Genomic DNA, 26224 nt, shown 5'->3' with positions numbered 1-26224 from the left:
TACCTTAATATACACATTGGGATTAAATGTTTTGAGTATGGACATCGAGATTCCTAAATTCAGCTGAACATGTATTATAAAATGTTATTTAAATTTTAACAAGTTAAGTGACTAATTATCACTACTATCAGAATTGAGGCACTGTTAAATCATGATAAGTAAATTGGAAAGGGAGAAAAAGTCATTAATTTTGAAAAAGTGGATTCAAGTTTCTTCTTTATGTTGAATGAAATTCAATTAGGTACATAATTAAAATGTGTCTGATGAGTAAATTATTTTTAAGCACATGCATGCATGATGTGCTTTTCAGTGTGTATGTGCACATATGCACGCATATGTGTGTAGGAGAAGCAGGCACAATGTAATTCTGCTTTTATGCCATTTGAGCGTGAAGTTAGGAGGAGGATTGGAAATATTTGGTAAGTCAGGGTATGAAGAACTTTACATATTGAGGATAAAGAAAACATAGGTAACATGACATCCTGATGGCAGGGTAGAGCAAGAGCAAAAGGTTACTGGGATGTTGTTATGTTTTATTATGTTGTTTTGTTTCTGTTTTTGTATTTTTAAATGTTTTTTTGTTTATGTTTGGTTTGCATATTTATTTGCATGGTGTATATTTTTAGTCCCAATATCCATCATTACACCTTGTCCCTTTTATACTGCAAGATAAACAGTCCCCTGTAGTGTAATAGTTTTAACAGGGTTTTAGAGTCCTGGGTTCTAGTTAGAAGCAGAAGAAATGGACCCTTTTTCTTTGACCACCGTGACCTGGAAATAATACACATCAATTCTGCTCATAGTCCTTGGTGAGGATTAGTTACATGATCCCCACCTAGATTCAAGGTATACCCTGGCAGGGCAGCAGCCCCTTTTTGGTGATGGCATTATACTTTGGAAGAGATGCACACACCATTTTTCTCCCCCTTTTAGTACATGTTTCGATTTGTTTTTGAGTGTTTTTTTAAGTAAGCTGTATATCCAACATGGGGCTTGAACTCTACCTACAGAGCCATTCAGCTGTTCCCAGTACATGTGTTTTAAGAAGCTATTCCCAGGGGCACCTGGGTGCCTCAGTCAGTTAAGCTTCTGACTTAAGTTCAGGTCATGATCTCATGATTTGTGAGTTTGAGACCCACATCAGGCTCTCTGCTGTCAGGGAAGAGCCTGCTTCAGATCTTCTGTCCCCCTCTCTCTCTGCCCCTCCTCTGCTCATTCTTTCTGTCTCTCTTTGTCTCTCTCTCTCAAAAATAAATAAATACACTTAAAAAATATGTTTAAAAAGAAGAAGAAGCTGCTATTCCCAGCACACCTAGTGGTAGAATACATGACCTTTATATACACCACTCAGGAAATCCCAATCATCTAGTCACAGAAAATTATTAATAGGGGGGACAAAATCCACTAGAGTACTGGAGTTACTTCATGCAATGAAACATTTATTCTTGAATCTTACTGTACATGGAGCTGGAGCTACTAGAGCTGTTTTGAAACGAAAATTACATTGGAAACAACACATTGGAAATCAGGCCTGAGAAGGACCAAAGAAACTGGTTATACCAGCGATACTTTGAATTTCTGAGTCAACCTGTATCTGAGTATACAATTTTGATTTACACAAACTAAAATAATTTTCCCTTTTATTTTCACTCAGTTTGAGTTGAGATTTCTTTCACTTTTAAAGTTCTTAACTGATACAGGCTTTTAAGTTTTGAGGAGAACAAATGATATTTTAGAAAAGAAAAAAGTATTGAGGATATTGGAAGTGACATCGGTTATGTAATAATATTGAATTAGAAAAAACTAATGTTTACTTCTTTTTGAGAGAGAGAGAGAGACAGAGTATGAGCCAGGGAGGGTCAGAGAGAGAGGGAGACACAGAATCCAAAGCAGGCTCCAGGCTCTGAGCTGTCAACACAGAGCTCGACACGGGGCTTGGACCCATGGACAGTGAGATCATAACTTGAGCCGAAGTCGAACACCCAACTGACTAAGCCACCCAGACGCCCTGAATTTTGATTTAGATATTGAAACCAGGTCATCAGTACCATTTATGTGTTTAAACTAGTTCACTTTTGGAACAATATAGATGTAGACTTGTAGGCATGGTCGTTTACTGGTAAATGCTTAATAATTGGCTCTCCAGGTATTATTCCAGCATGAATACTGTCTGATATTTTTGCTTACATTAATGAGTAAGACAAAAGTGAAACAGTATATACATATATTAGAATTTTCCTTGTTCATCAGTGACATGGTAATTTTTTGCCCCATCAGATCATAGTTTTCAAATATTACATATTTGAAATTATATACATTATAATTTATATTTATATAATAGCTATTTATAATTACATAAAACCTATTTATAATTAAATGGTTATAAACAGTATACTTTTAAGTTTAATCTGTGTTACTAATATTTTCTATATCACTTTCTTAAGTGTAGATATTCAACAAAATAATAAATCATGTTTTGAACTTCAGCTTTTGCTGATTTCCTTGGTGTGAAAACTCCTACCATGGTCAGTTCCATATTACTAAGGTGAGGTCACTGAACGCTCTGTGTGTAACAAAATGGTTCTGAGATAACAAAAATTCATATTATATCCTTAGTTCATAAAGTCTCAAATCTGTAAATGGAATATTGGATCTGCCATATTAATACTGTATGTTATATAAAGCTCACACATAAGCACTGTCCCCCTGTTCCAGTGTAGGACCAGTTGTGGGTGGAAACGTCTGCTACCTAGGAATTATAAAAAAAGTATGGTCAGTTTCTCTCATTCTCTCTTACCTCCTCTCACCCTTACTTACTATTGTTTCAGACTGCCCCAGGAATCTTCTTGGTTGACTTAACAATTATCAAAAGGTTTTTTCATCTCTAGTCCTAGCAGATGTCAAAAGATATTTCTCTTTTTCATGTACACATTGCTAGATCGTTAATAGCTCCATTGGACCAAATTTCCCTTGACAGGGATGACATATTTTTTTCTTCATCTATCTAGTACCTTCCAAACTTGATTGGTTTCTGTTTTTGTTGTTTGTTCGTTTGTTCGTTTTTTTGGGCAGAGGGGCAGAGTTTGCAAACCCTTTCTGTTGGGGGTATCACCAGGTTTTAAAATGGCTTCAGGCCGACACTTTCTCTGTCATATAGTCCTCTCCTGTGTGGAAAACACATGTGCATATTTTTATCCAGACCCACTGAAAGTAAAAGCCAGTTCCAACACTGTTTTAATTCACTAGTTTATAGAAGAGCAGTTGGATGCAAATCATGTCTCTGGCAAATGGAATAAGTTAAAGTTACCTGCTCAGATGGCTCAACCTTTTTATTAATATTTGTGGAGAAGAAACATTATTTCATTTCCCTTAATTCCAGTTTCCCAAACAGCCTCTCTCTTGCTCTCTTTCTGAATAAGTTGCTCTCTTAAGTTTGCATTTCAAAGAGATGGTTTAGATAAGAACTTCCAGAGAAGACTGGGTAGAATATTTACATCTCAAAGGCATAGAGAAAGAATGCCTGTTCCTCCAAGTAGCACTTTTGTTCCCTAAGGCCAGAATTTTTCAATATAAGCCTTCATTTTGAGATAAATAGTGGAGGGTTTGGGATTAGTTAAAATGGTAGGTGAACTATGAATTGTTTCTGGAGCTGTTTCTGGTTTTATAAACATTTGTAAGATAAGAACAGTTGCTTTTAATTGTTCAAAGAATTGGCTTGCAGCCCCAATGATATCAAGAGGTTGAACTACCCATTCAATTAAATTATCCTCGTTTGCTTCTTTATATCAGGGAGAAGATCTTCACCTAAAACGGAAATAAAATATTCCTGTATTCTAGATTAGAGCTTTGTCTTTCACTTGTTTCTCATTCCCTCTGAGTCCATTTAGCTTAGAGGAGGAGGCCTAAAAAAGTTATCAGGCTCTGAATATCAGCTTTCAATTTGAACAATTTCTAACCACTGAGATGCTTAAAATATCATTTGAAATATCTTGCCAGAAAAAAACAAATCATCATTTTTAGCCAGGACTAGTTTCAGCCATTTACAAACAGTAAATATTCCTGGAAGTATGAACCACTGACCTGTAAAACCAAGAGGCATCCCCAAAGAGGGTGGAGAAGATATTACCCTCCCAAGATCCAAAGCCACCCCCAAAGATAACCAGAAGAAAGAGACATTTCTTTCTGTTTAAGGGAATAATGTAGCAGTTTATCACAAAATCTCTCATGGTTCTGCAACGCTGTGAAGGGTTCTTATGGGGGCCCTCCTTCCAGAGTATATACCGAGGTATCTGTAAGGCCACTAATTTGGTAGACTTTTGTTTATGTTCCTGCTGTCTCTTAATAGTGGAAAGACAATTCAGACAGAGGATTAGTAGACTGAGTACTCAGATAATGAAAGGCAGGGGGGTGGGGGGTAGATAGGAGGCAATAGGAGTTAGCTTTATTTGATGATCTTGTTTTTTTTTTTTTAATATATTTTTAATTTGGCATTAGGCTTTTTAGCAAATATGTCAATGAAGCTATTTTGGAATTTTGAAACTTTTTGGAGACTTATGAATACCAATTAAAATTGATAACCCATTGTATTTATTTGTTTTGGGAACTCTTGCTTTCAAATGCACTTCTAAAATGAACAATCTTGTCTAATTGGAATGTTCCCTATTGGGGTTTGGCACCAACGCCCAAGAAAGAGTTTGTGACATGTCTTTGTTGCAAAAAGGTGGTTTTATTAAAGCACAGGGACAGGAACAGTGGGCAGAACAAGCTGTCCAGAGATTGTGAGGAGTGATTGATGATATACTTGGAAATTGGGGGAGGTAAAGGCAAGGGGAAGTTTACAGAGGGTTTTCCATATGCTAAAGAAGACTCTCAGGATCCTGGAAACCTAACTATTGTCGAGCTAAGGTTGTTTTTCCCTCTTGCAAAGCATTCATATTAAGACAGTTGGGAGTTCCTGGAGGAATGCTGTACTCTGCGTGCCTCAAATACTTGTCAATGAGCTGCAGGTTATAAGGAAATGTAATTTTGTCATTTCTTTCTGCCTTTGTTTCCCACATCATTCCCCATAATGGCCGCTGTAATTCTAGATTGCCTTTAGTAAAGTTTTTCCATTTTTGTAGGTATGTACAGCTTCTGAGACCCACATTACTTAGCCATAAAATAAGCAGGTGTGCCAGAAGGTGGCACTCTCAAATCTTTGGAATGTAAGGATCCTATTTCTTTTAGGTATGCCTTTGGTGTCCCAGAGCAAAATTAATACCTAACAGGGATGTGTCAGTGGCTTGAGGATTATGTGCATTTTATGTGCATGTTCCTCATTACCTGGAAATTTTCTTGAGGTTGCATGTGACCTAGTGTCAGTCTAACCCATTCTGTAGCCACCTAATCCTAACATGAAAGTCTTAGAATTAGGTGGCAAGTGCTTTAACAGCTTTTAAGTGTTCCACCCGTGCCATCCACCAATTTTGTAGCTTTGGCTTCCACGATTCCCATTAGCAATGGCCTTTACCTTATGTGCCTATTAGCAGAAATCAACAGTAGCCTGGACAAGAGATGGCATTTTGTGCCCTGCTAACAGTTTCCAACGTGGAACTGAGTACTGAGGAGAGGACCCAACAAATGGGGACTGCAAACTGGGATTCCAATCAAATGAAAAACTGCAGAATGAAGCACCAGGAGTTCCCAATATGGCGTCTGGGGACTGAACCAAAGTCTAGGGGCTGAGGTTCTGGTACAACTGTTACCTTAAGCTGACCTGCCCTGGACTAGAAAGACAATTATGATTATTATGATTATGATTATTTATTTTAGAGAGAGAGAGAGAGAGAGAAAGAGGGACAGAAGGAGTGGGGGGGGGGGGGTTATCCTGAGCAGGCTCCACGCTCAGTGTGGAGCCCAGCACAAGGCTCAATCCCATAACCCTGGGAGCATCATCTGAGCCAGAATCAAAAGTCAGATGCTCAACTGCCTGAGCGACCTAGGTGTCCCTAGAAAGCCGATTAGACCAAGAGTTCAATGCAAAGAGACCAGAACTCAGAACTCAGAGGAACTTACCTGTGGCCCTAAGAAATGGCAAGAAAGACAAAGAATTCAAAGGATTCATGAGTAATTGTGCCTGTGTTTCTTGTTGTCCCCTCAAATACACACATTTCCTTTGAATTCCATCACTGCCACCAAAACAGTTAAACCAAAATTCATCTCCATCATTTCTAAAGATCTTATTGCCTTTATTCAGTGATTCATGAATTGGGGAGCATTCCATCTAGCAGATAGAAAGGGGCTCTAAGAAGCCATAAAAATGAGAGACTGTTATAGACCAGAGGGAATAGGACAAAGATATTATATTAGAAAAAGGAAGGTTGGTTGTGACAAGGTCACTTTCCTTCAGGGAATAAAGGGAGCTATCAGACAGATGACCTTACTAGTGTTGACCAGGTGATTCCTTATTGACTGGTTTAAGATTCTGTTTTCCTGGAGTGGCCAAACTGTAATTAAGTTAAATCCTGGTTTGTCAATATGAGGCTTAACATAAGTAACCCCATTTGGTGCCTTTGTCTTATTTTTAACACACTACAAATAAGCTAAGGTGTAAGTATATCACCCTCATTTCCTTCGGTGAAGGGTGTGTGTGTGTGTGTGTGTGTGTGTGTACATGTAAGTAATACCAGGACAACTCATTCTAAAGAAGTCCTTCTCACAACATCTTTTGTCCCTCTTAACTCTCTTGGCCCTTTTGTGCCCTCACAGTGTGTTCAAGAATCACAGTGTATAATTGACTTTTGACAAAATCCTTTGTAAAGTCTGCATGTGATTTAGTGTCTGCTTTGGAATTTGGCATCTATTAGATCTTAGTACTTCAAAGAAAGCTTGCTTTTTAGTTGGTTATTACACCATCAATGTGGGTAACACCATTAGATTTTTCCAATCCACTATCAAAAGCTGCTCTTTCTTATATCTTATATTCAAACAAAGGAAAATGTACACATATGTGCACAAGCATATGTATATGTGCATATATGTTATATGTACCACGTAGTCATCATATTTAAAAGAAACAGAAAGTACAAATAGACAAAAAAAAAACCCATAAAAGATGAAATTAAATCCATACAAAATTCATCTCCCAGGAAAATCTACTCTGTACAGTTTATTTTGCCTCCATGTACAATTAAAAATATGTACAAAAGTAGACTCCCTAATCATCCTTTTTCCTGTGTTCTCTGCCTCTACTCACCTTGCTTTATACATTGTGGTCATCATTCCCTGTCAACAAATACAAGTAATTTTATTTTAATTTTAAGGGCAGCATGTGTTCTAATCATGAATATATTAATTTTTCTTAACATGACCCTCTATTATTGAATATTTGGGTAGGGTGTTTGTTTCTATGTAAACTATACTACGAACAAATTATATGTGTATCATTTATGTTTCCTTAGAAAGGTATACCTTTTTCGTTAACCAAATAAAATTCCCTCTTTGGGTGTTCATTTGCATTTCAATAGGTATTAAGCCTTAAGCCAAAAGTATACATTTCTAAAATAGAAATTCAAGTATCAGTTAATGAGAAAGGGATATATTTGGGGGGACATATTATCTCTTTCTGTTCCTTGAAAAATCTTGGTAATTAGATAAATTGCCTGTTACTGCCTACACATAAATCTGAGTCAAATTATTTATGTTATTTATATGATAAGCCCTCCTTATTAATATTTTGGCAGTTTGGTTAGTAATCTCATCTAGCAGTCTCTCTCTGTGTTACATTAGTTCATTCTTTTGGATTGTTCCAAAAATCTTCTGCCAGAGGATTATGAAATAAACAAGTAAAGAGGAGAAACAAAATGGAAGGTGATGCATCATTATTTTTTTTTTCTCAAAGTCCAATGCAAGTTGATGGAAAGCATAGGCTTTTAAAAATATATATTGCAGGTGTTTCATCATTTCGTCTTTCCTAATTGTGAGGATACTTGGCAAATTTTAGAGAAATACAACAGTGATACAGAACTCACATACTTTTTTTCTCCTGGAATTGTACATTATAAGTAACTTGCACAAAAAATGCATTATGAATGTAGACAACTTTAAAATATGGTGACTGCACAAGGATGTCAATTATACTCTGGAATAAAACTCTTATCTAAGTAACATTTAGTTTCTCTTAGTTACCTGCACATTTGTTAATATAGTATTAAAGATAACTACTTTAAGACTAAGAACGTACACTTCAAGAAAGTAATGATCCATACTGTTTAATAAGATGTGCAAAATTGCATAGTGTATTTAATGATCAAAAGTTGGGAATTTAAAAATTAGATCTAAAAATTTTAAGTAACTATCTTTAAAAGTGATCTCATTATATTTTTCCCTTGAGTTAAGATTGCATCTCTCTGTGACTTGCTTAAAAAATATAAATAAATAAAACAAACTGACAGCAATAACAACAACAAAAAAGCTCAAATGATTTCTGCTGAAAAAAGATAATAAATCTGTGATCTGTGCAAAGAAAAAAAAAAGGCCCAGGGAACTTTTAAAAACTGCTAATTGGGTAATATTTAGCCAGTATTTTACTTAATATTTAATATCACTGAATGGAATCCTTGGCATAACCCTTTCATAATATATATATTATTGGAGAGAAAAAAAAAGTGATCCTGTGCCTTTAATTTCCCTTTCTGAGAGAGGGAAGGCTGCACACCACTGACAGGCTCACTTGTTCCCGTCTTTAATGTGCAATCTGTTTTCTCCAGCGGAGGGCACTCAGTGTATCACAAACTCAAGCATTAGCACCAACAAGCTCTGAGCATCATCAGTCTCTGGAAAGCCTTCTGAATTAGACAAGGGCTGCCTCTCAGCACAGCTACAAAACACTTTAAACCTGACCAGCTAAATGGATAAACCTAGCCTGCATAGCTTTTAAACTGGGGTCTCATACAGCACAGGAGGCCTACTTGCTTCAAGAACTGAAAATCCAGAGGATGAATTGCTTTATCTGGGAATGGCAAAAGCCAGCACAATAAGGAATGCCAGGTATTCTGAAGATTTTCTTTTTTTTTTCCTTTTTTTTTTTTTTTTTTTTTTACCTCTCTTTTTACAGAGAAGTTGGTTACCTTCGAAATGGGCTGTAGCTTTTTTGCACAGATTGCCAATTACTGCTGATGGGTCTCTGGTGAATTACACAATGGTCCTCAGAGCTTAGAGGCCCTCCCCCTCCCCCCCCCCCACTGGCTTCCTTTTCCCTGCCCCCCCCCAATCCCACCCCATGCTGATTTTTTTTTTTCATATATGTATATATATTTTTTGCCTGTCCTCTCCGGGGAAGTTTGTATGGGGCTACTAGCTCACATGCGGGATCAGAATGGTGTGAATGACAGCCGCACTGTGTCATGAAGGTGGTGGTGGTTTCAGCACGAGAGACCAAATAAGAAGAAAGCTGAGAGAGGGGGGAACCGTTTTTGGATGACAAAGGATGGGTAAGTGAACTTTTGTTGTTTCCTTCTTAGCAAAGCTGATCCTCTTGGCTTCCTATTCTCAGTCGTGGCATTAGCTGATAAAAGACGGGGAAACAGGCAAAAAGCAGCAGCCTCTGAGTTTGCCAGTTGACTCAGTATAGTTGCTATTATATTTTTAGATCATTTTCCTTTTAGTAGTTTTTTCTTTTTAAATCTGTAAATGCATAACACGGACTCAAACAGACTCTAGAGAAATATCTTTAAGACTGTCTCTTCTGTATGCGTTTCTACAGCTTGGGAATTGAGCCTGAGATAAATATTGTGTTTGCTTCTATTTCTTGATAATATTAACCACGCTTGTATTTCTGGTCGCGGTCAGGAAGAATGTTAACACTTTACTGTGTGTGTGTAGGGGTGGGGTCGTTACTTTATCAGAGGTCGCTCAAGGGTTTGTTTTATCTTTGAAGCTGTATCCTAAACACAGCTTCCAAATTTCCAGCAGTCATTTGCCAGTCTTATTTTTTCAAGTGTGACTGGCTTTTTTCCCCCCTTTCCCCTGTCTGGAAGAGCTGGAATGTATTTCAATGAGATTGTAACTGGCAAAAGGACAGAGAGCAAGATCGGGTTTCAAATTAAAAAAAAACAAAACAAAACAAAAAACCTGGTTGAATGAAAGAAGGAGAGCTTTTTAATTAGAGGTTTGGCTGATTGCCTCTTGCTTAAAATATGAATATTTAAGATAAATAAACTGCAGCACACAGGGTTCCCCCCCCCCTTACCGCTAAGAAATAATAAATCTACTGTTGACAGAGGAAAGAAGTCCCTTAACATGCTATGACTTGGAAATGCAGCACAAGTGCCAATACATTGCAACTTTGCAGGTTTTTGGAAGTTAATGGAGGTAGGGGAGGAAAAAAAAAGTCTGAGAAATTTGAGCAGGTCGGTTTGGAAATGGGGGGTAGTAGTCTATTGCTTCTCTTCTTGTTTTTTCCCCAAATTTGCAAAAGCAACTATGTTAAAAATAACAGCAAAACTAATACTACACAAAATTATTTTTCATTTTATGCAAATATTTAATAAGAATTTGACAATCTTAACTTTGACATGTTCTGTGTTATCAGTAGTTAGGGCTCTGGGCTGATGTATCTATTGCTGGGCAAGAGAGCCACGGTAGGCAGGTCCTCCTGAATGCTGAGAGTATATATGCTTATTAACACCTTGAGAGTACCTCACACTGTTAGTAGTCTTCATACCATGCTTCACTGGTTGCCCATACTAGTCCCAATGCCATTTGTTCAGAGCTCATGTATTGTTATTCCATTATGCAATAAGGATACAGTTTCAGGCAGGGCAAACTTGGGTTACCTTGACAGCTTACTGAACCTCTTTTGTCAAATCAAAGTCTGTTTGCTCAACTAGGAAAGATGTCCAAGTACAGGGTTTTCTAAGTCACAGTTTTGCCATTACCGGAAGACTCAGTACTCTTCATTTTTGTGCTGATGTTCAACAGAATGACTACCCAAATATTATTGTTATTAAAATGTTGGCGTTAAGTGATAAGACAGGCTGTGTGCTTTTCAGTGTTGATGACTGTATGAACTCCTGAAACTCGGGAAAGATTTTCTTAGTTCCACGGCACTGTGGTGATTTGAAAATCAAGGAAGAAAGAAGGAAACCTGAATAGCAAACATGCAACACTGAAGAAAATAAGACTTCAGATGTTGAATACATTGTTCTTAAATCAACTGTCCCATGACTGTACTAGATGGGATGCCCCTGATATCGGTAAGCTGGCGGTGATTTATATTAATAGCTTTACAATGTGCATTTGTCTTCTTTTTAATATTGTAGGTTTCCGTTTAATTACGCAGCTGAGAGGCATGCGTGTGGTGCTAGTGCTACTTCCTACACTGCTGCTTGTTATGCTCACGGGGGCTCAGAGAGCTTGCCCAAAGAACTGCAGATGTGATGGCAAAATTGTATACTGTGAGTCTCATGCTTTCGCAGATATCCCTGAGAACATTTCTGGAGGGTCACAAGGCTTATCATTAAGGTTCAACAGCATTCAGAAACTCAAATCCAATCAGTTTGCTGGCCTTAACCAGCTTATATGGCTTTATCTTGACCATAATTACATTAGCTCAGTGGATGAAGATGCCTTTCAAGGGATCCGTAGACTGAAAGAATTAATTCTAAGCTCCAACAAAATTACCTATCTGCACAATAAAACATTTCACCCAGTTCCCAATCTCCGCAATCTGGATCTCTCCTACAATAAACTTCAGACATTGCAATCGGAACAATTTAAAGGTCTTCGGAAACTCATCATTTTGCACTTGAGATCTAACTCATTAAAGACTGTGCCGATAAGAGTGTTTCAAGACTGTCGAAATCTTGACTTTCTGGATTTGGGTTATAATCGTCTTCGAAGCTTGTCCCGAAATGCTTTTGCTGGCCTCTTGAAGTTGAAGGAGCTCCACTTGGAGCACAATCAGTTTTCCAAGATCAATTTTGCTCATTTTCCACGTCTCTTCAATCTCCGCTCAATTTACTTACAGTGGAACAGGATTCGTTCCATTAGCCAAGGCTTGACATGGACTTGGAGTTCCTTACACAACTTGGATTTATCAGGGAATGACATCCAAGGAATTGAGCCGGGCACATTTAAATGTCTACCCAATTTGCAAAAATTGAATTTGGATTCCAACAAGCTTACCAACATCTCACAGGAAACTGTCAATGCGTGGATATCGTTAATATCCATCACTTTGTCTGGAAATATGTGGGAATGCAGTCGGAGCATTTGTCCTCTATTTTATTGGCTTAAGAATTTCAAAGGAAATAAGGAAAGCACCATGATATGTGCAGGACCTAAGCATATCCAGGGGGAGAAGGTTAGTGATGCAGTGGAAACGTATAATATCTGCTCTGAAGTTCAGGTGGTCAACACAGAAAAATCACACCTGGTACCCCAAACGCCCCAGAAGCCTCTGATTATCCCTAAACCTACATTTTCCAAATCTGACCCCACCCAGCCCACCCTTGAAACACCAAGCCCTTCCCCAGGGTTTCAGATTCCTGGCACAGAGCAAGAGTATGAGCATGTTTCCTTTCACAAAATTATTGCAGGGAGTGTGGCTCTGTTTCTCTCAGTGGCCATGATCCTCTTGGTAATCTATGTGTCTTGGAAACGCTACCCAGCCAGCATGAAACAACTTCAGCAACATTCTCTTATGAAGAGGCGGCGGAAAAAGACCAGAGAATCTGAAAGACAAATGAATTCCCCTTTACAGGAGTATTATGTGGACTACAAGCCTACAAACTCTGAGACCATGGATATATCCGTTAATGGATCTGGGCCCTGCACATATACCATCTCTGGCTCCAGGGAATGCGAGGTATGAACCATGATCCTCCTAAAAGCATTTCTGCTGCGGGGAAGGAGAGGTAAATGTTTGAAGCCCTAGAGGTGTCTCTAATCACTAGAAAGATTAATGACCCTTTTGCTTTTGGGTTTTTGCTCAGTGTGAAAGGTTACTTAATTAAATTACAACCACCAGGAAATTGACTGTTTTCTTTATTTTTTTTTAAATGGTTGAAACTTGAAGGAAGTTCGTTCAAGGATGAGATTAAGTTGGAATAAAGCACTATGTTAAAACATCTGTTTTTTTTTTTTTTTTTAACAGTTTGTATACAGAGGTTGGACTTACAAACACACATACACACAAAACTTTTTCATTCTAAAATTAACGTCTGGTTCTTGTTGTTTGACTTCTGTAATGGAGTAAAGAAGGAGAGACCAGCTTAATTTAAAAACAAAGTGATTTTACCAAAATTCCAGGAGGTAATGAAGATTTAAACCAAAGAGCAATTTACCCAAGGGTTGATTTTGTTGTAAATTTTTAGTTATAATTAAAGCATGCAACAGGGATCTCACAGGGATAACTTTCCGTGTTATTTGCCATTTAGTTATTATACCAGCATAGAGAATGTCAGAGGCCTACTGTGTAATTGTATTAGGCTTTTAAAGATGTTTTTCTTTCTTCTTTCCTTCCTTCCTGCCTTCCTCTTTTTTTTTCTTTTTTTTTTTAAATTTACTGGACATAGATCACTTTTCATAGGTTTTCTTAAGTGCTGGCTATTTGTATGTAATCAGAATGAAACTTAAGTTCCATGTTTTGGCTATGTCCCTGGTAACTAAAATCAGGTCCTGATATTGTGGATGATTTAGCAATAATATAATGACAGGCATAACAGGGACTGTTTGTCAATGTTGCTGTCATCCCCAACAAAAATTATGTATATTCTTGTGAAACTTATCCAAAACTAAGTGATGCAAATATTTACAAATAAAAAGAGAGAGATTTGAGTTCTGGGTATTTTCCCTTATTGTAACATTAGCTTCAAATGAAGGCATTCCATGTTACCTTATTTTCATTTTCATGAGATTGAAGTTTGGATCCAGTTTCTGATTATTTAATTTTAAAGATTACTTACAGGAACTTGCTTATGCATAGAAAATAGTCACAGATTTCCAACTTGTTGATAAGTAGTACTGGATGCAAATTATTCTTTGCTTGGTAAAGTTGATCAAAAAGTACAAAGATCATGACTGCCAAGGCCTTGTTGCTGGAATAGAGTAGCAAAGAGAGAAAGTAAGTTCTGGCACAATGTTGTCTTAATATCTAATTTTAGATGATTTGTTGTTCAAAGGAAAGTTTTAATGAGTATTTAATGAGTATTTTCCCCTTTTTATTACTAGTTATAACAGTTGGAACAAATAATTTGCTCTATGATAATATATACCCAAAGTTTCCATAGTTCTAAAGGCAGATGCTGAGGGAAACGTTTTCAGACAAAGCACTGAGTTTGAAATATTCTCCAACTGAGTAGAATTTGGAATACTGAACTATTTTTCAGAGTTCATTTTCTCCTTTTTGTGTAGATTGAAAATAAGAATAGTAATCCCAGTAAAACATCCCTGAAAGAAACCTGCCTAAACAATTAACCTTAAAAATTAAGGAGAATGAGATATTTTATATGAGTCCTAACAAGACTTGATGATTTTATTGCAGGCTGACATTTCTACAATGTACATGAATATTAGTAAAACAAGTTCATCCTGTTTTATTCTAGATTCTGTTTGTATTTTGAGATCCTCTTAAAGCATAGTAGTACAAAAGGGAAAGGAGAATCCAAGTCCATTCATTCATTTTCTCTGGACTTTTGTAGTAGAGAGGTGATTTTTATTTATTATAATCACCAAGAAAGAAGAAAGATTCTTAAAGAACTAGGACTTGAGTATAGTGATTTCTAAAGCTTTTCCTGAGTTCTTAAATTCCAGAGATTATTCTTTTAAAGACCCTTGACTTTAACCATGATTAGAACAAAATAAAAACATGTTTTATTCCATAAAAACATGACTGTTTCAAATCACATTTTGATATTATGTGTATTAGCTAGAGGGGAGTTTATGGTCATGAAATTGCAGTGGCACTGTTGGAGTTGAATGTGGTGTTAAGACATATTAAATAATGAAGTACATAATTAAGTGTTGTAATGAAGAAAGTTGAAATGGCAACTCTGCTGAAGTAGATCAAACTCTCCATGCCCTAAAACATGGGAAATGGTAGGTTATACATTTAAGACCATTAACTCACAGGGTCTAATGAAGCTGCATTTGAGTGAATATGAACCTGTTTTCCAACACAAACACATACAAACATTTCAGCCACCACTCCCCCTTTTTGACAGGATAGTCAGTCTACTACAGTTATAGGTGGATATAAGAAATGAGAAAAAGCAAATTCTTAGAAAGTGTGGTGAGAACCATAATTTCCCCTTATGTCTTTGTCACTATGGAGTAAAATTTCTCCTGTTGAGAAAATTTCTCTACAGAATGAAGCCAAGAGAGAGGAGTGATATGTCCAATTCTTTAGGACTATAGAGGTGTGCTGAATTATAGTCTGCTGTTGCTTTTATAAACCTCACCTATCAATAGCTTAGAAAAATAAAGAATCAATATATTTACAATACAATTTTGTGAGGTAGTCTTTTTTTAAATTCAGAACACCAAACTCTACCCAATAAAGCCATAAATACTTAACTAGAAAACTTAGCACTAAGTGCCTTGAAAACAAACTGCATTAAATTGAAACTTCCACTTATACAACTGTTATATTTAGTTATTGTGATCTAAATATAGTTCAAATATCCGTTTTGTGTATTTCTTTTAAGAAGAAAATAAAAATATTAAGATCTCTGATTAGAATGGTGTCTCTGAGTTAACATACAAATATAAAATATAGCATGCAGTTCAATAAGTGAATAACTTTGGCTCTATTCTTTATAAGTTTTAATTTTTGAAAAGTCCACGTGCACATTCTAGGTTAATACATTGAAGAAGGATATTATAATACCTTAGGCAGTAAAACTCTCTTATATCTATAAAAGAAGAATAGAGTAGATAGTAGTGAATAATTAATATGATATATGGCACAATTCTAATAGATACATACATCTCAATCATAATACTTTGAGTGGAGCAGTGTGCTTGGTTGAACTGAATCATTTAAAAATTTGTCTCTCCTCAATATGTGCTCTGAAAGGAGTACTTCAAGCCAGAAGGATACAGCTTTGCCTGAAGCTTAGTAAGGTGTTATTAAAAGAGAAAATTGCAAATAGGTACTTTTGAAAATAGTTTGTGGTGCTTTGCATAGCTTTATCTCATTAAAAATATTACAAGAATTATGAAGGTAGTTTATTTTGCATACCAAAATTTTACTTGATAATTATACAGAACAATTTTGAACACCTGTTTTTTCTAGGATATGTTGTATTAACTGAAATTAGCAAGGACCTTTATAAAACTAATTATTGTGAGTATGGGAGAAGAGAGAACACTTCAAGTTTGTCTTGTGAATTAAAAAACATGAAATTGGTAAAACCTTAACATGAATGAATAAATGAAAGCGGTCTCTAAAGAAATTCTCCATTCCAAGTATTTTAAAAGTTAACTAATTGAAATATAAAGTTTAATGATCCCATAATGCTAAGAGTGCTGCCATTAGGAAAATGAGACTATAGGTGACACTAGATATGTATTTTCCAGATATTTGATATTTTAGTTATAACTCTTCAAAATCAAGTAAAATACAATGGTTGCAATTGGGCTTACTTTATTTCTTTCACTGCTATGCAGTGGGTGGTATAGACCATTTCTAACAGTTTATATTTATTGAATATATTATGTCAGGTCCAAACTATTGATTTAGGAGGGATTATTAACTTCTTTCTACACTTTAGATATTGACATTTTAAAGGATACTAAGTAAATTTATGAGAACTAAAAAGCATAATATGTTCAAAGAGGATTTCTAAGTGATGGAGGCCCAATATCCTTGAGTTTAATTTACACCTTATCAATACAAAACTATAGAAAATAAACTTCATTTGGGGGCTAACTCCCACTGTGTTATGTCAGAATGTTATAATTGAAACTTTACTTTGTAAATCCACTTAAATTATATCTATGTGTGTATGTGTGTGTGTGTATGTGTTTGTATATATGCATGTGTATGTGTTCATGTACAGAGAGACAGAATATATATTTCCATTAAAATTCTTCTGTATTTTGGACATTTGAAAGAAACTTGGGTTCTAGTTATCAGAATTTGTTAGGAACATACTTCTTAAGGTAGATGTTTAAAACTCTCTAAAATTGTAGGTATCTCCTGTCTAGATACCGTCTTTCTTAATGTTCTTTTTCTTTCAAAAAGCAGAATTTAAACTACACATTGCCATTTTTGGTGTGACTTTGGGCTCGTCACTAGTTTCCCTGTGACCCATCACTAAATGAGTATATGCGATGAGCACAATATATCCCAACTCAAAGCTTTGCTCAGACTAGTAAACTTTGTAAACTCTGTGGTCATTCCCAGGACTGCAAAAGCAAGATGGGATCTAGAGGAAAAGTGAGCTATTGGTATTCATTGTCAATGAGAAATGAAAGAAATTTTGAGTTAAAAAAAAAAAAAACAAAAAAAACAAACGGCATGCTCAGGTGAGGAACATTATAATTTCCTTTATGCTTGAGGAGAACATATGTAACTCGCACGCATGGGTACACATAACATGCATGCAAGCACACACGCAGATTTATGTATCTTTCAAATTCTGGCAAGTAACTGGTTGTTTTGAAAGCATTTAAATATGACTGTTTATTAAAAATATCTGTTGTCTGAATTTGATTCAATTAAAATCAATGTGAAAAGAGTTTTTAGTAGAATCTGCAAATGGCAATGGTGAGGAATGACAGCTTCCAAAAATGCCTGACATGATTAATTTAGGAAAGATTTTAAACTGAGGATAAAGGGTCCAATTACCTTTTTTAGAATAAGTTTTTATTAGCACCTCATGGACAAAGTTTTAATAAGATTCCAAGCTGAAAACGTCTGACTATGGTCTTAGGAATGTACATCTTTTGAGACACCCCAGTAATATTCATATGATTTCAGAGTTTTTCTTCTTGGGATTTTTTTATATTGTATAAAATCTAGTCATCCTAGTTCTCAGGAATTACATTTATAGATAACTTTATGCATTGGAAGTTGCTTCGTAATATTAGCATTGAGGACATGGTGACTCATCAAAATTTTCATGTCTCTAGAGTTTCCTGAATCACTAAATCACAGTGGTACACTGGCAACCTGTATATCATCAGACACTGGGAGTTTTGAAAAATTGGTGTGTCTTTGGAGCAGTGAAGAGCATGAAAGTGATGTTAAATATGTTTTAAAAATTAAAATTGCTTTTTATAGTACCGAAAGAAGCATCATCCATCAGGTCAATTTAATAAAATCTCAATATTCTTAAAATGAAAGAGAAATTATGAGGGTATTTTTCTTGGGCACTCCATAAGCCATTAAAAATTTTACTGTACATTAAGGAAAGTTGCGAAGCACAGAATTTCCTGTGGCATCAAAATCACTGGCTTTTAAATAAACTGCTTCAGTATGTTTGAAACTCCTCAATATATGCAAAGGCTATGATTCATACTCCTGCTAAATAGTTCAGAAAATAGTGCTTTCATTGTTAAGAGAAATTAAGGTTTAAACAAATGTAGATGTGGGAAAATTGTTTTTTAAGAGTAAGATGTTTGACTTATGTCAGATATTATATAATACTTGTAAACCTAAGGTTTGGGCATGGAAGGACAGCAAAACTTCTATGCATTAATAAAAGGTTAAGGTCATCATGAAAATATTTTTTAAAAATCGGAAAAAATCATGTCCAAAAATTATTAATAAGTTTAACTGAGAGGGAAACATTGAACAAAAATTAATGCCTGGGTATCATATGAGTAGTAAATACATGCATACTAAATACGATTATGATATTAAGCATTATTGTTTGTACATGGAAGTGAGACTTTTATATTTAATATTATATAAATGGTATTCTTACATATAAGTACAAAAGTAACCTTGAAATAAAAGTGTATTTAAATAACCATTGCAATTAAACGCCCACATATTTCATATAAATATTTCTAAAATGCTAAAATGTATATTGCAGATATTAAAGTAATATATATTATACCTTTTAATAAACCCTGTTCTTTACTGACTTGTCCAATTCACATGAATTGCCTCAAAAGTAAATATTTGGGGGATATTAAAAAATGTAAAGACATTGAGATAATTTTGTTTCTTCTGTCACTGTCTCAATTTTAGCATGATTGTTTTCTGAATTTTGGAATGTCCATACCACCATCTCTTGGAAAGTTCTATTCTCTTTTTTACTTCAGTTTTTTATATGTTTACTCAATTCTCAGACCTCAGAAGGGTACAGATAGAATCATTAAACCTAGCAAGAATGGCTATCTTTTTTTTTCTTTAATGATTTTTTAACGTAAATTCTTCTAGTAGAAGGAAATAAGGCACATTAAACATTTTTATCACATTGGTTTTGAAGGAAATATTTAAGGTAAATGCAGTAACTATAATATTCAAACAAAATTTCATTTATAATTGTCATTTTTACTTAACTATTCCAGTGGTTGAAATCTTCAAATCTTATTGAGTTTAAAACTTTAAAAAAAACTTCATAGTATATATAAATATTCAAAGCAGACAAGCTACAGTGAATATAGATAGATTTGTTTAAGAAAACTCTTTTTTAGGATCTCCTAAGCAAATAGGTCCTTCTAAATAGGAATGTGCAGGGTTATGAATTTATTCCATTTTCGGATCATTTTCAAGGTTAATGCAAAACTTTATAGACACTAATTTTGGAGTAGCAAATGATATAGACAAAGAGGAAAAATAATTGAAATTATTCTATTTTAGAAATTCAATTCTATTTAATTCATATTCACGGTATATTTTCATTTTAAGGATAACAATTTTGTTTTGCTGTCTTTAAATATCAGATAAAGCTTTGAAATTACACTGGTTATTAAGGCAAACAAATAAGAAACAGTATTTGAATTTAAATTCTGTGCTTGTTTTTAATTCCTCCCTCGTCCCTCAAGTCACGTTTACTGAAACATATGTTCTTTCATTTTTTTCCCAGTGATCTAATTATTTGTGGGGGGTGAGAATTATAAAAAGTTGATTTCCTGTTTCCTTTAAGTAACTCTTATTAAATACATTTATGTTCACATGAAGCCTTGAAAATATTGCTTGTCTGTTTCGGCATAAATTTAATTATGATGCATTACACTATTAAGTTTTTGGTATTTACAATTTTAAATCGACACCAACATTGTTGTATGTTTCTAATAAGACTTAAAAAAGAAAGAAATAGAAATTAATTGTGTCTGAGTCTTTTTTAGTATGATCTCCACAGATGAAAAATTGTTATTTTCTTCTGTGTTTATAGGTCTGTAAAAGTGATAGCAGAGAGGTCAGCCTTCAAGTACTTTAGGTTGATGGTCAAACCATAGTATGAACCAAAATTGCATTGGTCCAGTGGTTAGATCAAAGGGTGAAAAAAAGGCCTGAGAGACTTGAAACTCACTCACTTTACTTCTGTAATATTGGACAAGTAAATATGTATCTGACCTTTCTGTGATATAATTTTTCCATCTATTGAACTGGGATAATAACTTTCCAACTAACTTGTTGAAATGATTAATGAGCTACTATTCGAAAACCACTCTGAACTCCTCCATAAAAAGCTTCAGTGTAAATATAAATGATTATTAGCCATAAGCCCTACTGTCTACTGAAAAATGCAAAATACATTGTAGCTGTATTATTTTCATTGTTATTATTAGTTATAATGATGGCTATAATACTCCCTGATGTAGAAACAAGTGTTGTGGTTACATTTTTACTAAAGTGAATAATAAACCTGACCTTTCAGTCCCTTGTCTGAGCTGTAATTTAGTTTGGGTACCAGACACGCTAATATATAAATAATACCTCAGGATTTGTAAAATACTCCCTTGGCTGAACGTTTTATTCATGTTTCAAAGACAGTAGCACTTATACTTCTTTTATTAGTATTAACTCTAAGGAAGAAATGGGTTATAGAAACAACTTACAAATTTCCATTCTGATCGAGTTTACCCTTCAGTTCATTTTCTTAATAAGTGGAGGCAGTTTTCATTTCTCCAAATTGTTTATGAATAACAAGTTAATATGTATTTTTAAAAACTGGTATTTCTCTAGCAAAAATATATAATATTTAATGCTTTCATGTGTGTAAGTATTTATTTTGGTTGAGGATAATATGAGTTCTTATTTTTGCACAAATAGATTCTTACATCCTATTTTTGTCCCCATCCTTGTAATATATTTTAATGTGAAGTATATTTATATTTTAAGTTTCCCCATGGAATACCTCCTGTGATAATGTTGTATGCTGTGAAATAGAGGGTACTACTAGTACAGGTCCTTAACAACAAAAAAAATACCCTACAGACAAAAGAAAAAAAAATTATCTTTTCTGGAGAAGACGATAAGTTATTTTCCTTGTGATTGCAAAGGCAGTATTATTTCAAAATGAGGATTCTTCCAGTCATTAAGTGTCTCTTCCAATGATGTATTCTGGAACTAGGCACATAACTATAGAATGGGGCCATGGACCCACTGGACCTACTAGACCCACTATGAAATGGACCTGAGCTAAAATTCCATCGATCACCATGAGCCCCTAATCTAACTCTGGGACCACAGTGATGTTTAGGGTATGCAGGAATTAGTGTCACTTCCAAGTCAATGTCCAGTAAGCCCCCAAACCTGATTATATCACTTAACCCAATGCACAGTCACTTTGGTAAATAACTGTATGTCCCTTTGGGAAAGGATGGAAAAAAGATTAAGAGTATACATTTGACACTGTAGCTCTGTCTTTTCCTCAGTGGGATCTGACCTTTCATTCAAATGTTTCTTGGTCTTAAATTGACTCAAGTCTGGGAATTGATTATGGTGCCCTGACACTCTATTTTGGTGATTCATGGTATACTTCTGTTCACTTGACCTAGATCTGGCCTACTTATACAGATCAAGTAAGAATTAGTACTCATGTACTTTTTTCCTAAGGATACCATGATCAAAAAGACCACACCATGGGTCTCTTGAGTCAAATTATTTGATTGCTGCTTTGACTTTACTGTCTCTTACGGTAACTACGTCTATCTTGTCTTTGGCAATTAAGTGCTGACAGGCCCATACCACCTGGGGATTGCATCTTTCCCATTGAAATAGGAATGCCAGTTATGTGGTAGCTATTCCCACTGTGATTTTGACCTGCAGCAAAGAGTGACCAGACCTTAGCCCTGACCTTACTCTTCCCAAACTTCCCTCCCCAGTTGCCAGGTAGTCAACCCATTTCATATTCTTAGAATTTGGTCTAGAGGACTCTGACCAGATTTTTTTATTGTTTTTATTTTTGAGCATCACTGCTTAGATGCCAATCTTGAAAATTGAAAGATGAGAGAATGCTATTATAAATATAAATTTTTAATATTTTACAAATTTTAATCTCTCTTGACTCTCTGTCCACTCATGGTCTGTGTTTTCTCAAATGACTGGATGATAAGAAATTAGTTTAAATCAGTATTCCAACTTTATGCTCCTTTAATTTTGGCATACCTTGTTTCTTGAAAATGTATATACAACTCTCCACCAAAACATGAAGATTGGCAAAGATCATGGCCTAGATAGACAATACTATCCATTCTCTTTCACATTGCATTTCGTACTGAAAATTTATTGGAACATGGTGACTAATTACATATGAAAATATATTATGTAATCAATGCTCTCTCAGAATATTTCTATTTTATAGATACCAATTATTAGATAAATATTGCTTTGAAATATGAACATGTACAGTTTTGTACATTAACCTGATGTATTTTATTTATTTTCCATTATTTTCTAATTATACATGAATGCTTCTTTAGAAAATGTTGAAAACAGGTTATTTACAAAAATAAAACAGTTGTCAACAATTTTCACTATGCAGTGATAACACTAAAAATTTTGCTATTTCACTTCTATTATGTGCACAGGTAATGTATGTGGGAGTTCATAAAGTTAATTTGTTATTGAAAACTATGTATAGATATATGTTACTGTTACTTTAAAGTTCAGATTTTGTGATGGATAGAATCACTTTTAAAAATACTGTATTTTGAAACTCACTTACTTACACCTTCTTTTTGTTGGACATTTATGCTGAGTCGTTTCACTGTTAGGATAGTTCTTCAGTGACCTCTTCCTTTAGGTAAATTCCTTGAAGAGAAAATACATAGCCAAAAGAATGAAAACTTTAAACTCCTTAATTCATCCTACTACACTATTCCCTCAAAAAATATACCTATTTGTGTTAACACATCCATTGTATAAGATTTAACATTTTCCCTACATATACACCAACATTATTTATTATCTTTTATTAAACAAATTGACACATTATATTTTGGTGTTTAACATTTACATTTTTAACTTAGTGCATTAGGATTTTTTTTGTGTGCAGTATTGTGTTATTGGATTTCTTATTTTGAAATAGGATGTATGAACAATCCGTGAGGTCAATAATAGTTTTCATTATGTTCTCTTACATTGCTTTTATTTTTAGAAAGGCCTTTCCCATCCTTTATGTAGATAAATATTCACTATGTTTCGATCATTTCCTCTGTAGGTATATTTTTATATTTAATTTTTTAATCTACCTAAACTATCTATTAGAATATAATGTGAAATATGGTCTGAACTTGTTTTTTCCCCATTAAAGAATTATGATTTTGTCACTGTGTTTCACATAACATTAATGTAAAACTATATATTCATGTCTGGTTTCTATATTTTGCCATGGATCTATTCTCTATTCTTGTATCAAAAACATATTTTTACCTTAATATGGTTTTAAGATACATTTTAGATTATAAAGGTGTCTTCTTCTAAATTCCACATAGATTTTTAAAAACTGTCTTGGTTATTTCTTGCTATTTTCATTTGAAATAAAATTTTGTATGTGTCTCTTCCTCCTTCTCCCTCTTTTTAATCTTCTCCTTCTGGAACACACACACACACACACACACACGCACATGCACATGCGCGCGCGCACACACACAGTATTTTGATTGTCATTATGTGGATCTATGAATCAAATTGGAAATAATGGAAATCTCTACACTTGTCAAAGGAAATGTTATGGATAGCATAAAAATGGCATAGAACTCAATTTGCATTACCTGTCTTTTGTGTCCCCAGTAATGATGAGTTGATTTGCTTTAAATTTCTAATGCATATATAAGATCCTAAGTGTATAGATGCATAAAAATTACTATCAACATATTTACAAAAGCAATTAATTTCAGGAGACTAAGTTGATTTCTTTTTGAAATTTCTAGTTCAAAAATAAGTTTATAAAATACAAAATGTGTTAACTTTCTCATAGTTAACATTTCTTTATTTTCTATTTGTATTGACTAAATCTTCTAGAATAATATCAAACAATTACAGTGATTTTAAGCAATATTTTTGTTCCTTATTTTGATGGGACTGCCTTTTCTGTTTTTGTCCATTTTATCAACTCTATATTCATTCACTTTTCTATTCTACAAAAATGTATTGTTTACTTTCACTAGTAGGTGTTAATACTGGGCTCAGTGCTTGTGTTTACAATAGCAGATGCAATACTTTGTTTTAGGTAAAAATTATTTATCACATCATTATACCTATAGTGTCATTATAAAATACATATTTATCAGGATGGACATTCAATTTTACTAAATGACTTTTTGGAATTGTGTTTTTTTCTCTTTGGACGGCCTATCTTTCCCTCTCACTATTATTGATTTTATGAATTATATATTTTATTTCCTACTCTTAAATGTTATTTACATTTCTGGAATTAATTATGGTAGTTTTTTTCATAACATTCTTCCTAGATCACCTCTGATTGAATTTACTTTTATTTTCTTTGCAATTTTTAAATTTCTCTTAATTAGGGAGGAGGGCCAATATTCTTCTCTCTTTATCAAAAGTTGAGTTATATTTATTAATATCTTTTTTCTAGCTCTGAGATGGTTAAAATAATACAGGTATTATCTCTTCCTTGAAACTTGTAAAGCAGCCAATGAAAACTCCTTTTGTATTGTCCCTTTGTGGATATAATAATGAGAAAACATTATAAATTTTACTCAGATTTGTTCACCTTTTGCTGTCCTTGAATCAGAATATTGAATTACAGTTTCCTAGAAAAATACTAATATCATTAAAAATTTAACATATATGATGATTTTTATTTTATGTAATAATTTTTTAGGCTTAGGCAACTTCTCTAGTCATGTATTTTTTCCTTCAGTCTCTGTGGACCACTGTACTAGAAATTGTAAACGAGGCAGGTGAGTTTTTTCACTCTATACTCCTATAACCCAGAATCAAACCATTAGATCATTAGATATTAGATGCACTTTTTCCTTAAGAATGTCAATTCCTTAAAGATATAAAATTTATTTAATCTGATTTTTATATATTCTGTTTATTTTGTTAATTGCTAAAGATTTTCAGCTTTATTACTAATTTTAAAAGAATTTGGAGGAGAATCACCTTCAAATTATAAGGAATTCTATTAGTGTTCCATTTCCTAAGGTATAACCTGACCTCTGAATGAATGCCTCCACCAGCACGCCCTAGCATCCTAAGTAATTTTACCTGATCGTTAAGGCGAAATTATTTCTTTATTCTAATCAGGGGTCAGAAAAATATTTCTGTAAAGGACCAGATAGTAAATATTTTAGGCTTTGTGGGCCTTATGCTCTCTGTCACAGCTACTTAACTCTGTCATTGTAGCATGAAAACAACCACAGAAAATATGTAAAGGAAGGTCACATCTGTGTTCCAATAAAACATTTTTTTACAAAAACAGGCATCATGCTGGATTTAACTCATATTTTACAGTTCACTGACTCCTAATCTAGATCATGGTCATAGGTTTTTAAAGACACTGGAGTCTTACCCCTCAAAATAAACTGTGTAGAATTCTCTCCTTATGTGGTATCTTCCTCCTCTATTGCCCTATCTTGTTCCTCTTCACAGAAAATGTTTCTAAAAGACTCTACCCAACTCTGCCTTTCCTCATCATTTAGTTCTCCAACCTGTTATAATCTGTCATCAGAGCTGAAGCCATCAAAACAGCTCTTGCTAAGTTTGCCACTGACTTCATGAACACTAAATGTGATTACTGTTTTTCTTTGCTTTACCTCGATATCTTAATGTTCAACACTTTGTCTTTTCTTCTTCAAATGTTCTCTT

At 34.4% G+C, this 26224-nt stretch overlaps 1 protein-coding gene across 3 annotated transcripts; it reads left to right on the top strand.

Moving 5' to 3' along the window:
- The first annotated feature begins 8719 nt into the window (after positions 1-8719).
- On the top strand, positions 8720-13013 carry LRRTM4 (leucine rich repeat transmembrane neuronal 4). 3 transcript variants are annotated; one of them, XM_053890872.1, is made up of 3 exons: positions 8720-9027; positions 9390-9470; positions 11301-13013. In XM_053890872.1, exons 2-3 carry the CDS (start codon positions 9467-9469, stop codon positions 12851-12853), a joined length of 1557 nt encoding a protein of 518 aa, XP_053746847.1. In that variant the 5' UTR covers positions 8720-9027; positions 9390-9466; the 3' UTR covers positions 12854-13013. The 3 variants fall into 3 exon arrangements, with proteins under 3 accessions (XP_053746847.1, XP_053746846.1, XP_053746845.1); XM_053890871.1 differs by having other exon boundaries at positions 9320-9470; XM_053890870.1 differs by lacking the exon at positions 9390-9470.
- Positions 13014-26224: the final 13211 nt, after the last annotated feature.

Source organism: Panthera pardus, unplaced genomic scaffold (genome assembly GCF_024362965.1).
Source record: "Panthera pardus isolate Hobbes unplaced genomic scaffold, ASM2436296v1 HiC_scaffold_25, whole genome shotgun sequence".
Classification (NCBI taxonomy): Eukaryota; Metazoa; Chordata; class Mammalia; order Carnivora; family Felidae; genus Panthera; species Panthera pardus.
The sequence above is the reverse complement of the archived record's forward strand: the minus strand, read 5'-3'. Positions and strand labels throughout refer to the sequence as shown.